Here is a 13,644-nt window from a genome sequence, read left to right on the forward strand (position 1 = left end):
TAGTCTTATACTAGTTCCTTTAATATAATAGGAAAAGCTCTTACTAGTACCTTTTCTGGGAGCTCTATATATTAATAGATATTAAGGAAGATAGTAAGTTTATAATTGAAATTACTATTAGTTCTATTATACTTCTATATTTTGAAATATATTTTTACTATTTCCCTAATAAGCTTCTTAGCAGAAATAGTAGGTACTAATTAATAGTAGTTTGGGTTCGGTAGTAATACTAGTAGTAGTAAAAATAGAAGTAGTAAATAGCCTTAATTTGGAGGAGATAAATAGATAGCTTGATTTCTCGACTAAGATTATCTGGTTCCCTTATATCTAGTTCTATCTAGAGTAAAATAAACTAATATAATAAGTCCCTAAAGAAGATCTATTCTAATTAGATTATTATTAATAATATTAGCTTTATTTTATATACTTTTTATCTTTTTTTAGGTAAGATTAATAAAGAATTATATAATAGTAAGGTTTCTATAGTTCTATTTAATATAGATACTATTATACTAAAGTTAGGCTTAAAGATTTTATATAAGCATATAATTAATTAGATTATATACTATAGTATTAAAGTTTTTAAAGTTATTCTGAAATAGATCCTATAGATTATTATTACTCTTCTTATATAAGGTATACTAATATATCTTAGTAGTTATATATTCCTAAAGTTTAGCCTTTATTATAGTTACCAGATTAATACCGTTTTCCTATTTCTTAATTAGTTTCTTTCTCTTATTAGTATTTATACTAAACCGAGTTTAGGTTTTCCCTAGTATATATGTGTGATTTGTAGTAGGAGGAGTTTAAAGATAAGGTAGTTCGTAATAGGTTTATAGAAAGAGTTTAGTAGTAAAAGTATCCAGATACCTGGTTTAGATTTTAGATATCCCAGATATCTAGAAATATTATAAGTATTAAAGTAAATATTTTGCCCTTAAATATTTTATTTATAATAAGAAATTTAGGAAGTGAAATATTATAATTCCGGGAGAGTCTAAAGCTTAAAGAACTTAATTTAATAATAAAATCGAAGTAGTAGTTAAATAGCTTTAAGGGCATATATAGGGCATATATTCCGGAGAGAGAGTTCTATAAATACGGGTATTATATAAATAGAAAAGATAATTTCCAAGAAAGTAGTCTTGGGGCCAAAAAAAGTTAGTTTTAAAGAATAATAGAAATTAAATAATTAATTAATTAAATAGCTAATTATTTATTAATTAGTAAGAGCTAGATATCTTTTCTATAGGTTACCGAATACTTTCGTAAAGTTAATAAGTAGTTCCCTCCTTTAATATAAAATAGACTAGATTTGTTTTAGGCTACTAAATACTTTTAGAACTAATCTAAAATCTTCTCTAATCTATATATATAAATTAATTAGTATTAGTTTACTAGTAATATATAGTACTATTATATAGGTATAGAAATACTAGTTATATTAGTTAGTAAAGTTATTATTATTTAGAAGTAAGAATTATAGTATTATAGTATTAATATATAATCCCTAAATCTGCTAAGCCTAAAGGGGTCTAGTCTACTAGTCGAGTTACTAATAGAACGCGAGGTTACATAACTATATCTCGTATTTCATATCCTATTACCTATATCCTATTATCTATATTCCGTATCCCGTATCTCGTAACTATATATATAATTCCCAAAGAAATAGCTATACTAATACTTACTATTATTATAGATTTAGATAACTAGTTTCGACTTCTTAAGCTCTTTTTTTATATTTTTATTCTTGATTTTATTAATAAACCGGAAATTAAAAATATATATTTCTTTTAGTATTTGAAATCTAGAAATAACTTTAAATATATTCTTTTTTAAAAGACTAATAACTTTAATTTAATAGAAATCCTCGTATAATTTATTATTCTATAGGAATACTATAATATCCGGAGTTTTATAAAAGTATTCTTTATTATACTTTAGTAAAATAGTAGAAATAGCAGAAAGAATTATATTTATATTACTTTTAGTTTTATTATTAGATTTGGAAATAGGTTTAGGTTTAAGGCTATTAGTAATAACCTTAATATTTCTTATATAAAAAAGCTTTATAAAAATTAAATAAAAAGTAATATTATTATATAATAAAGCTAGTATATAGTTTTCCTTATTAATAGCTACTAGCTTATATAGTTTATTCTAATTACTAGATTAACTAGTATTTCTTTTATACTAAATAAGAATATTCGAATTTAGAAATAGTTTATAAATATTAGTAGTACTAGAACTATTTCGGGTATTTAAAGTATTTATAATTTAATATCTAGCTTAAAGCTTCTAAATTTCTACTATTACTTTTTTAAATACTACTAATTACTATAATATAATAAGTAATAGGATATTATATTTAGTTATTTAAAGTAAAGTATTATAAATTAAAAGGATTAAAATAATACTATTAGGTCCTATAAAGTTATTAATAGTCTTAAAAGCTATTTAAAATATAGTATTCTTATTAATTCTATTAACTTTAGCTATAATAATAAGATAAATATATTAGATTAAGCTATAGTAATATTTTATAATTCTAATAAAGTTATAAGCTTTTATAGAAATAATCTTAACCTTAGTTCCTATAGTATTTATAAGCTAAGCAAACTTCTTATTAGTAAACTATTTTCTAGTATTTGCTATAATCTAATTAGAAGGGCCTAAATAGTTATTAATCTAGTATTACTTAAATATATCCCAGATATATATTATACTAATATTCTAGAATTATTAGTTAGCTTAATATTAAGTACCTTTATTAATAATATAAAGTATAGGTTTACCGGAAATATAGAAAATATTAATAATAATAAAGTAATTAAAACTAATATTATTTCTTAAATTAAACTTAAATTATTTCTTAAATTAGCTATATTTCTAGTATTATTTATAGTATTTTATAAAATACTTAAGGGCTTTTATATTAATATTATAGCTTGTTTATTCTAGTATATTTCGGAGCTTACTAATAAATAGATAATTAAAATAATAATATAGATATTATAATTTAATTTTTATAAGAAAGCAGGAATTATAAATAAAGAATTCGGAAATAAAGTCTTATAATATAATATTCTAAAATAAGAAAGAATATCCGAAATATTATATTATAAATATATATTTTCTAGTAAAAATAATAAGATAATTAGTAAGATTATTAAAATAAACTTCTAGCTTATTTATATTAGTTAAACTAAGTAAAAATAAAGTCTTTAAAAATATAATATAGAATTATACTTATCTAATTAGTATATTTATTATTATAGATCTAATAGAAAATATAAATCTAATAGAAAATATAGATCTAATACTAAACTAGATATTAACTTAACTTTTAAGAGTTTTATTAAGTTTAATACTATTATTAGTTTACTAAAGAGCTTGGAATTAGTTAGAACTAGTAATTAAGTATTTAAAGGCTCTAGTATTAATTATAATTTTATAAAAGTAATAAGTATTATATTTTAATATACTATTAATTATAAAAGTTTAGGTGTTTTTTATTAAGAGTTTAATAGATTCTAAAATATAGTTTTTACCTATTATCTAGTATATAAGAAAAAGGGAAATAAAATTATTTATAAGAATATTAGCTATAATTATTAGTAAAACAGAAGTAGTAAAAGTAGCTAAAAAGCTCTTAACTAAAGTAAAATAGAAATCTAGATAATATTTCTTTTCTTTATTTATTTCTACTAATAAAGCCTTAAAAGCATTATTTACTAGTTTATTTTTATTACTCTTATTATTTTCTTTACCTTTAGCTTTAGTAATATATTATATATAAGTATTACTAAAGTATTTATTAAAGTTATAAGTATTTCGGAATCTGAACTAATAGATATTTCTATTCCTAAATTAAGTCTTTTTAGTTTCTTATTTCTTTAATATATATTTCTATAAATAGTATTCGGGTTTCTTATATATAAAATACGACTTTAGAATATAATTATTATAATTATAGGATTTAAAGTAATTATTACAGGTTCTGAAATTATAGCTAGATTTATATTAATAATTTCCGAAGAAATAATAGCTTAGAGAATTCTAAGAATAATATTATTAATTAGTAAAAAAGATTTCGGGATTAGCTTATTATTTACTTTTATATATAGTAATAAATAACTAGAGCTTATTAATAAGCTAGTTAAGATTTATAGGAAAGTCTGAGATTATATATTTATATATTCGGAAACCTTAATAAGAAATAATAATTTTATTATAGAGAAATTTAATATTTTATAAGTTAAATATAAAACTATATTATAATTAATATAATTCATTAATTAGTAATTAAATAGTCTTAAATATTATTTTTTCCGGGAATTTAGCTATTATAAAAACTAATATAATAGTATTTCATATATTTAAATTTTAATATTCGAATCTAGGGCCTTTAAAAAAGCTATAAATATTAATATAAGCCTTTTTATATATATACTAAAAAAGCTAGTTATTATAGAAGTAGTTTTAAGCTAGTTTCTTTAATATAATAGGAAAAGCTTGCATTAGTATCTCTTATAAAAGCTCTATATATTAGTAAATATTAAGGAAAATAGTAAGTTTATAATTAAAATTACTATTAGATCTATTATATATTTATTTTTTAGTATAGATTTTAGTAATTTCTCTAATAAGTCTTATAATTAAAGATATTTAGAAAGTATTTAAATATAGTTATAGTAATAGTAATAGGGCTAGTAGAAGTAATAGAACTAATAAAAATATACTATTTATTTCTAGAGCTTCTATATTAGTATATAAATCTAGTAGAAATATAGGATATAATAATAAAGAAAATAATAGTAATATAGAAATATTAAAGATAATAGGTTCTAGGTATTTGTTTTTAGTAAGAGTAATAAAGCCTAATAGAATTAGTCTTTTAATAAGGTTTAGTCTAGCTATTATTAGATTCTTATTTATCTAGATATATTATATATTTTCCTTAATAATAGAAAATAAAATAGTTATAATAATAAAAATACTAATATTTTATTATATATATATATTATTATATTAAAGAACCTTATATAAATATAGTATCTCCGGGAATTTAAGCTTATTAAAGTTCCCTTAATAAATAAAGTTCTTGAAATTATATCTAAATAGCTTCTAAAGATTATTATTAATTATTTTATAGAAAATATATTAAAATAGCTTAGTATTTAAGAACTCAGATATCTTATAGGCTATAATAATATCTAGATTAATTTCATATCTCTATTTTATTACTATTTCCTTAAAATTATTAGTTTCTATAAGTATAAAATAATTGAATTAGATAGATCTAATAAAGGAATTATTTACTATAATAGGTTTTACTATTATATATTCTATAAGCTTATACTTAGTTCGAGGTATAGTAATTTATAAAGAGAATAAATTCGTAAAAAGAAGAATAATTCGTAAAGTAGGTAAGTAGGAGTTATTATATTTGAGGTAAAAATTTCATTTATAATAAGAAATTTAGGAAGTGAAATTCAAGAAGTAAAATATTGAGATTCCGGGAAAATTTAATAGTCCTAAAGCTTAAGAGCCCCAGATATTTAGGTAATTATAAAAAAAGTAATTTTTTATAAAGAAAGTAGTTTTATAAAATAGTTAGATAATTAAATAATTAATTATTTAGTAATTAGTAAGAATTAGTATCTTTTCTTCTTATAGAACCGAATTATAAATAAAGGTAACTATTATTTCTTTTCTTTAATATAGCTTAGTTAGGCCTTAGTAAGATTAAATATCTTTCTTTTCCTATAAAACCAAATTATAAATAAAAATAATTAATAGTTATTTTCTCTTTAATATAGAATAATAGCTTTATTTCTAAAGAACTAAATCTTAAATAAATATAGCTTAATTCTTCTTATTATCTAATCTATATATATATAAATAAACCTTATTTTAATTTAAATATAAACTAATTAGTATTAGTTTACTAGTAATATATAGTACTATTATATAGGTATAGAAATACTAGTTATATTAGTTAGTAAAGTTATTATTTAGAAATAGGAATTATAGTATTATAGTATTAATATATAATCCCTAAATTTACTAAGCCTAAAGAGGTCTAGTTTACTAGTTAAGTTACTAATAGGATATAAGGTTATATAATTATATCTCGTATCTTATATTTTATTACTTATATCCTATTATTTATATCTTATATCTTATAATTATATATATAATTCCTAAAGAAATAACTATACTAATAATTACTTTAATCTAAATATAATAATAATAATATTAGTTATAGCTACTATAATAAGGGCAATATAAATACTATAGCTAATATAGGCCCAAATTACTAAAGAGTTAATTATTAGAGATATCTAAATAAAAATAGCCTTATAATTAATTTAGAAAATAATTAATATATCCTAAATATAGTAATTATATCCTAAACTAATTATATTCTATAAATTTGCTTTTATTTAGGAATAATAAAGAAAGCTTATAATATTTACTATAACTACTATTATAAAAGAACTAAAAAATATATATAATATACTAAATATATATTTCTAATATTACTTATAAATCGCTCGAATAATAGGTTTGGGATCTAGAGTTTAGGGATTAAATATATAGAAAGAAATATAGATTAGAAATAAGAAAGTAATTAGAAATATCTAGAACTTTATAGAAGTAAAGCCTATAATTCCAGGAGAATTTATAATAATATAAAAATTAAATACTAAAAAAAGTATTAAGAAAATTATAGAAAGCCTTCCCGAAAAATAAAGAACTTTCTTAAAAGTAAAGATATAGAACTAGATCTAACTAGCCTAATCCCGGCTAACTTTATTTTTAGATATAAAATAAAGAATAAGAAAGAAAGCCCCTAGATCTAGGAATTTATAAGAATATATAAGATACTAATAAATTAAAAGCTCTCGAGTATTAATTTTAGTAATAGAATTACGAGATTACTTATAGTACTATAAAGGCTAACAGGAATAATAAAATCCCTGAAATAGCTATAAAAGGCTATAAGTATTAAGTTTAGGGTCCCTAAAGCAAGGGATTTAATATAGTACTTTCTATATAATAGAATAAGAATAAGAAAGAACCTAAACTAGCTAGTAAAAGAACTTTAAATATATTTAATTTATAAAATAGATCTAATAATAAAACATATATAACTAGAATATATAATTATAAAAGTTATCTAGGAAAAGCTTAACTTAATTCTAATGAGTCTAAGAAATATAGAATAAGAAATAAGACTTATTTCCTTAAAAATAATTAATAAACTTATTATTTTTATAGCTTTTAGCCTATTCCGGACTAAAGATCCCGAAAATAGAAAATAAAAGATTTTTTATTAAACTATAGTATAGTATATTTAGAAGAACTTCCTATTATATTTCTTTATATCTAACTATAAATTATAGAAACCAGATATGGCCAGAAATAATTATAAAAAGGTAATTAAGAACCAGGTCCTAGTAAACAGGGCAGCTTATATACTAGAGAGATACCAAGATCGGGAAATAAATCTAATAAAGTTTAAAGAAAGGTAAGAGAAACCCCTATTATAACTAAGTATTATTTATGGACCAAGGTTCCTGTAAAGACTCCCGAGTATAGGAAAGGAAGACCCTGAACCTGAGGCGGACGGGATTAATTATCTGGGACCGGATAAAGATATAGAATGGGAAACAGAATCAGAATAGAAATATTAGGTATTAAGGTTATATGAGATATGGCAGACCGAGAGTATGACTTCTCCCTACTATATGGAGTCGAGACCTGCGCTTGGCCAGCCGTTAAACTAAAATAAAGGGTGCGAGTAATCTAGTAGGTCGGGTTCGATTCCCGATATCTGGCTCCTGGTGGCATAATACCTCCCCCTGGCTCGATCTTAGTCATTACACAACTATGATTAGCTAAATAATAAACAACCTAAAGCTGGATTAGAATACTGGCTAGTAATCTAATTTATTCATTAAAAATACCCACTAATTATATTCTAATCAGATTCTAATTGAGGTAATCATGAATATTCATGAATACTTTGATTACTACACACGTGACTGTCTCACGTGATATACTAACCTAATTAGGTATGGCTCCCGATCTAGTATCGTCTTTGGAAGGCTTTCGACCCACTAATTAGGCAGCGAGGTGGCGCTAAGGAGACACTAGAGCGGGATCTCTACTTAATTAGGCTAGAGTATCACGTGATATAGTCACGTGCAGAGTAATCAAAGTATTAATGAATATTCATGATTATATATTCTAATCTAATCAAATTATTTAAGCATTGCGGTAATTATATTCTATTCAAGCTAATCATGAATATTCATGAATATTCGGAATACCTTGATTACTTTTTTGACACACTGCTACCATCACATCGGCGTTTTATGGTTGGTCGTTTTGTACCTTTATTCTCATGAGGTTTATGTATGTGGAAGATACCTATAACATAAACCTTCGAACTTACTCTTCTATGCTCACCGCTGAATATCGATAGGTGTATGCGGCAAGTGTGCTGGCAGGAACATGCTTCTCACGCAACTTGGTAGGCGGCGTTTTCCCCCTCTTCCGTATGCAAATGTTCGAGAATCTGGGTTACAGGTGGGTGGGCTCCTTGCTTGGGTTCCTGGCACTTGTCCTCATGCCCATCCCTTTCGCATTGTCCCACTGTGGAAGAAGGTTGAGGCAACGGAGTCTGCGGCTGAGAGAACGTATGGATGATCTTTAAGACGATTAGAAGGAAGCAATGAATGTCACTACCAGGACTGCCTCGAGCTAATTAAAACTCGACCCACCTTCGTAGTCTCTCTTTGCTGGATAATGTTAATCATCTCTATCTCATCTTGTGTTGCTCCTGATCACTCGTGTCGCTAACCAAGGGGTGAGAATAGGGATGATTCAAAGCTGGAACTTTCCATCGCCATTGAATCGCCCCCTTTTGCACTTGCGAATACTAAATAGAAAGCCTAAAACAAGTACAATTACCGTTACACCAATCCCCCCTTCTGGGACTTGGAGGACATAGTCACGTGCAGAGGCTCACACTTTCACATGCCATGGCTATTGGTTCACATGCAAAGCGACAAGGATCTTGACGCCTATTCTCAACATCTTCACCCACTTTCTACCACATGTGTATGAATTTGCCTCCTGCTCGCTCCGACAGTCCTTACTTCTTATACAATACTGACATATGATTCTTCGACGTTCAAATAAGCCTGTACCTTCCTACAATGTTTTCGATATAGCTTCTCTCCGAGTTGCTCTATGAGCTTTCGATTCTCCTCCCTTTATATTTCATAACTCTCGCCGGCGATTACTCACCAAATATTACCTTCATCCACTCGTCTGGTCCCGAAGCACGTACGCAAGGGTTATTATCGACATGGCACAGATGCGCCAGCGTAATCATCCAGCTGCGATTCGAAATCGGCCCATCACCGCCGAATTTGCGCCTCCAACGAAAGAAGCATCAATGCTTTACTCCATGCTCCCATCTGCTGTCCAATCCCGATTACCCCGCCTTCCTTCACTCCGCCGCTCCGTTTCGATGTATGGTTTGGTGACTAGACGCAAATCTGCAGACTCGAGACATGCGTCTGGGGCTCGAACGCCAGAATACGCATCTGCGATTGTGTTGAGTGGCGCTGCAGCTTTGAATAACGAGGAAGACATTGCGCGGTATTTTGTGGAGAGCCTTTCGACTTCGAGTGATGAGGATATGCTGCAGACGAGTACAGGCAAGGGAAGGCAGACATCTAGGTTGGAGCTGACGGAGAGCAGAAGCGGGATAGGTTGGAAGTTTGCAAATCAAGGTACGCGATCCTTGTTATTCTTTTAATCCTTACCAATTAGAATTTCTAGGTCTCAATCTGCTCAGTCTGGCCGTCGAAGAATCCTCTGCAATATCCCAAGCCGCGAGATTTGGGAACGCAAATTTTGCGAGACAGGTCTACCTCCACGCCCTCACCTACCTTCTTCAAGGACTACCTTCGGATATGTCGACTGAAGAACAATTGAGTATTCGGGGTGCTCTACCACCCGGTGTGGTGGACCCTCTGCTTTTCAATGTCAACCCGGGGTACAATGCACACATTGTCTCCCCTCCGAGCGACCAACCATCACTCTTACATCGTACACTTGCTTCCACGATCGTCCAAGTTTTCATACTCTTCCAATTCATACTCCCGTATCTGAAGTACCTCCTCAGTGCTGCATATCAATATGATCGGGAACATAAGATCTCGGAGAAGCTATTCAGTCAGGGGATCGAGACGGTGGATTCCCTCGGTAAGACGGGGATGAGCTTCACGAGTGCAATTTATGGGATGGGGGATGGCAAAGTGGGGAAAATGATTACCCAGACCGCTGCCTGGTTTTTGGAAGGCATTACTGGTGGTATTCATGAGGGTGTTGGGGAGGGGATGGTGATTATAGGGGCTGCTCCGAGGAGATCACAAGGAGTAGTGAGGAGATAAGCCGCGGTTGTATTTGATGAGTTGATGGTGGACGATGATTGATGATTTCCGGAACGATTTTGATGGCAGCGCTGCATTTTGCTTGGTGATACCCAAGATAGATGACGTTTTGAGGAGTTTATAGATTTGGGTATGCGGTCTTAGAAAGAGATATTGACTTTAAACAAATGAGCACACTTAGAAAAGACAGCCATTCTTCACTCATATAGTAGAAGTGAGACATCCCACAGGTCAGTAAATATTCGAATAGGGGTGCTGTCACGTGCCTTAACCTTAGCTTCAAAAAAAAAAGTTCCATGACAATCTCACGAGATTTTTTTTAGCAACTCCAGTTCGCGATTTTCATCCACATTCCTTCTGGTATTGATTCCACTCTTCAATCTCGCCTATTTTAATACATTTGTTCTCATTGGACTTTTGGTCGTTAAAGTCGACGATGTTCAACCTCTGCAGAAGAGGCCCAGCCTCGATTTCGAAAGCTATTCGTGGAGCAGCTCCTATAACACGAATACCATCCACGAGACCATCAACACTATGTCTAGCAGTCCAAAGCTCTGTGAAGCCAGCGATTGAAGCGCGATGGCTCCATGTATCGTCTACGTTGACGAATCAGGCCGGTGCTGCAAGAAGTTCGCAGCGGTTTGCTGAAGATGGTTCGATCGAGCAGCCAGCATCCTTCAGGGAGATCACCAAGTTCCAAGAATTGGTTGAGCATGATATGGTACATCCAAATATCATCGCTGAGATTACCAAGGGCATGGGTCATCATACCATGACGGAGGTGCAGACAATGACAATCAATCAGGGTTTGCAAGGTACCGATATGTGAGTGCACCTTATCATAACGGTCAATGATCTACTCTGACTGGATTCAGTGTTGCGCAAGCACGAACTGGTACAGGTAAAACGCTTGGCTTCCTCATCCCGACTATCCAGAACATCCTCCGAAAGGATCCTGATCTTGCCACCCGACAGCGATACTCCAAAGCCAGAGCCTCCGATATCCGAGCAATCATTATTTCTCCCACTCGCGAATTGGCGGAGCAAATTGCTGTAGAGGCAAACAAGCTCTGCTATAATACAGATTTGAGAGTTCAGGTTGCAGTTGGTGGCAATAGCAAGAGACTAATGCTTAGAAAGACCCAATACGAGGGATGCCATTTGCTCGTGGCGACTCCTGGCAGACTGACTGATCTCCTGTCGGACGAATATAGTGGGGTTCAAGCACCCAATTTGACGACTTTGGTTCTCGATGAGGCTGACAGACTTCTGGATGATGGATTCTCCAGGGATATCGAGGAAATTCTCGCCTTATTGCCCAACCGCCAACGTGTTGATCGCCAAACGCTCCTCTTCTCAGCGACTATTCCCAAGGAGGTCATGCATCTGGTTCGACGAACATTGAAGCCCAATTTTCACTTTGTTCAAACGGTCAAGGAAGGTGATCTTGCGACTCACGAGAAGGTCCCTCAGTACATTGCTGTAACTCCGGGAATGGAAAATCATATGCCAGCTCTATTGGAATTATGCAAGCGCGGAGTTGCGAAAGCAGCACAGGACGCCGAGACATTAGGACTCGCGGCCAAACCTTTCAAAGCAATCGTCTATTTGTCTCAAACAACTCAAGTCCAACTTGCTCACCAAATCTTCAATAACCTGAAAAGCGAAGATGGTGGAATGTGGGGAAAGTACCCTTTGTACCCAGCTGAGATTTCTCTGATGCACGGCCAACTCACTCAAATGGAGCGTACCCGAGTATCCGAACGTTTCCGCAAAGCGAAGTCCGCAATACTCTTCTCTACTGATGTGACTGCTCGTGGTATGGATTTCCCCAATGTCACTCACGTCATTCAAGTTGGTCTACCTCCTAACAAGGAGCAATACATCCATCGAATCGGCAGAACAGGACGAGGAGACAAGGCTGGAGAAGGATGGATAATCATCAACCAGGCTGAGGTTAGGGAAGCACGACAAAGACTCCGTGGCTTGCCAATTACGCCTGACAAGAGCTTGGAAGCTGCTCAACTGGATATGACACAAGATGCCCAGTTGCCAAAATCCTTAGCGAGGACCTTGAGCCAAGTCGCCGCCGCAACTAGGATGGTCGACCGCCGCTTGAAGGAAGCGGCTTATATAGCCTCTTTAGGACACGTCGCGCGAAATCCCGGACTGCTGGAAGCTCTGAATCAGTTGACTAGATATGGCTGGGGTTATGAGAAGCCTCCGCCAGTCTCTCCGCGTCTGGCACAGAAGATGGGGCTGACAAGAGTTCAAGGAATGAACATTGTGGAACGTGAGCGAGACAACTTCGATGATTTCGGTAGCCAGTTCGGTGCGAGAGGTGGGGAAGGTCGCAGTGGATTTGGAGATCGATCTGGCGGATTCGGCGGCGACCGAAGACAGGGAGGTGGCTTTGGAGACCGCGGAGGACAAAATGGTGGATTTGGAAACAGATCAAGTGGCTGGGGTGGAAGAACTGGTGGATTCGGTGGAGACAAACGCGGAGGTGGACGTGGGGGAGCGGAATCGAGATTCCGCGAGGAGGCAAGCTTTTAACGAACTACCTTTTGTTGCTTGTGTACACCAGGCGGCTGACTTGAGTTGGCTCTGTTCGATTTTTCGTTTGTGGGTGTATAAAACGAGCAAGGAATGTATGAATAGTGAGATGGCGTTCAGGGCCGCTGGCATCGGTTGGGTAGATCATTGCAGAGCGTTCTGGGTATTTAGGCAAAGGGGTTTCTGCTAGAAGTCCTTTGTCAAACTAGCACGACAGCAATTCAACTCTACTTTCTCCAAGGTCTGTTGACCAAGCCGCACCTCATTTCTTCAAGGGATGGATGAATCGTTCTTCGGGATTACGTAAAGACAAGACATTCGGATCTTACAGACTAAGTATCAGGGACAAATGGCGACGTCAATCATCCCCTCAATCATCCCTCTCACTTTACGACAAACGTCGCCAACGCTCCAAGCCGGCAAAACCATATTTCCTTGGCTTGTTACAGTAATTGGTTATGCAGACCCTGGCCGCCTGACCCCCGGTCTCCCCGACTTCTTGATCCCCATATTTACGCTAAGTTTGCAAATTCATCCGGCTAGGTACGAGAAACCTGTTGGTGTCTGGTGATGGAGAAACGTTTCTACGTGTTCGGAACTCTGC

General features: G+C 31.9%; 1 protein-coding gene across 1 annotated transcript; it reads left to right on the forward strand.

The window, feature by feature from the left end:
- The first annotated feature begins 9,126 nt into the window (after nucleotides 1-9,126).
- K444DRAFT_670273 (DEAD-domain-containing protein) lies at nucleotides 9,127-13,353 on the forward strand. Its single transcript, XM_024887606.1, has 4 exons — nucleotides 9,127-9,821; nucleotides 9,871-10,472; nucleotides 10,915-11,309; nucleotides 11,360-13,353. The coding sequence occupies exons 1-4, from the start codon at nucleotides 9,392-9,394 to the stop codon at nucleotides 13,038-13,040; spliced, it is 3,108 nt and encodes a 1,035-aa protein (XP_024727490.1). The 5' UTR covers nucleotides 9,127-9,391; the 3' UTR covers nucleotides 13,041-13,353.
- Nucleotides 13,354-13,644: the final 291 nt, after the last annotated feature.

The sequence above is a fragment of the Hyaloscypha bicolor genome (genome assembly GCF_002865645.1).
Source record: "Hyaloscypha bicolor E unplaced genomic scaffold K444scaffold_183, whole genome shotgun sequence".
Taxonomy (NCBI): domain Eukaryota; kingdom Fungi; phylum Ascomycota; class Leotiomycetes; order Helotiales; family Hyaloscyphaceae; genus Hyaloscypha; species Hyaloscypha bicolor.

Bases quoted from the DNA above. Each gene is read 5' to 3' on its own strand.
- K444DRAFT_670273 (XM_024887606.1), top strand. From the start codon at position 9,392: ATGGCACAGATGCGCCAGCGTAATCATCCAGCTGCGATTCGAAATCGG. The intron at 10,473-10,914 runs GTGAGGAGATAA...TGGTCGTTAAAG, and splicing joins CGAGGAGATCACAAGGAGTA to TCGACGATGTTCAACCTCTG. The intron at 11,310-11,359 runs GTGAGTGCACCT...GACTGGATTCAG, and splicing joins GGTTTGCAAGGTACCGATAT to TGTTGCGCAAGCACGAACTG.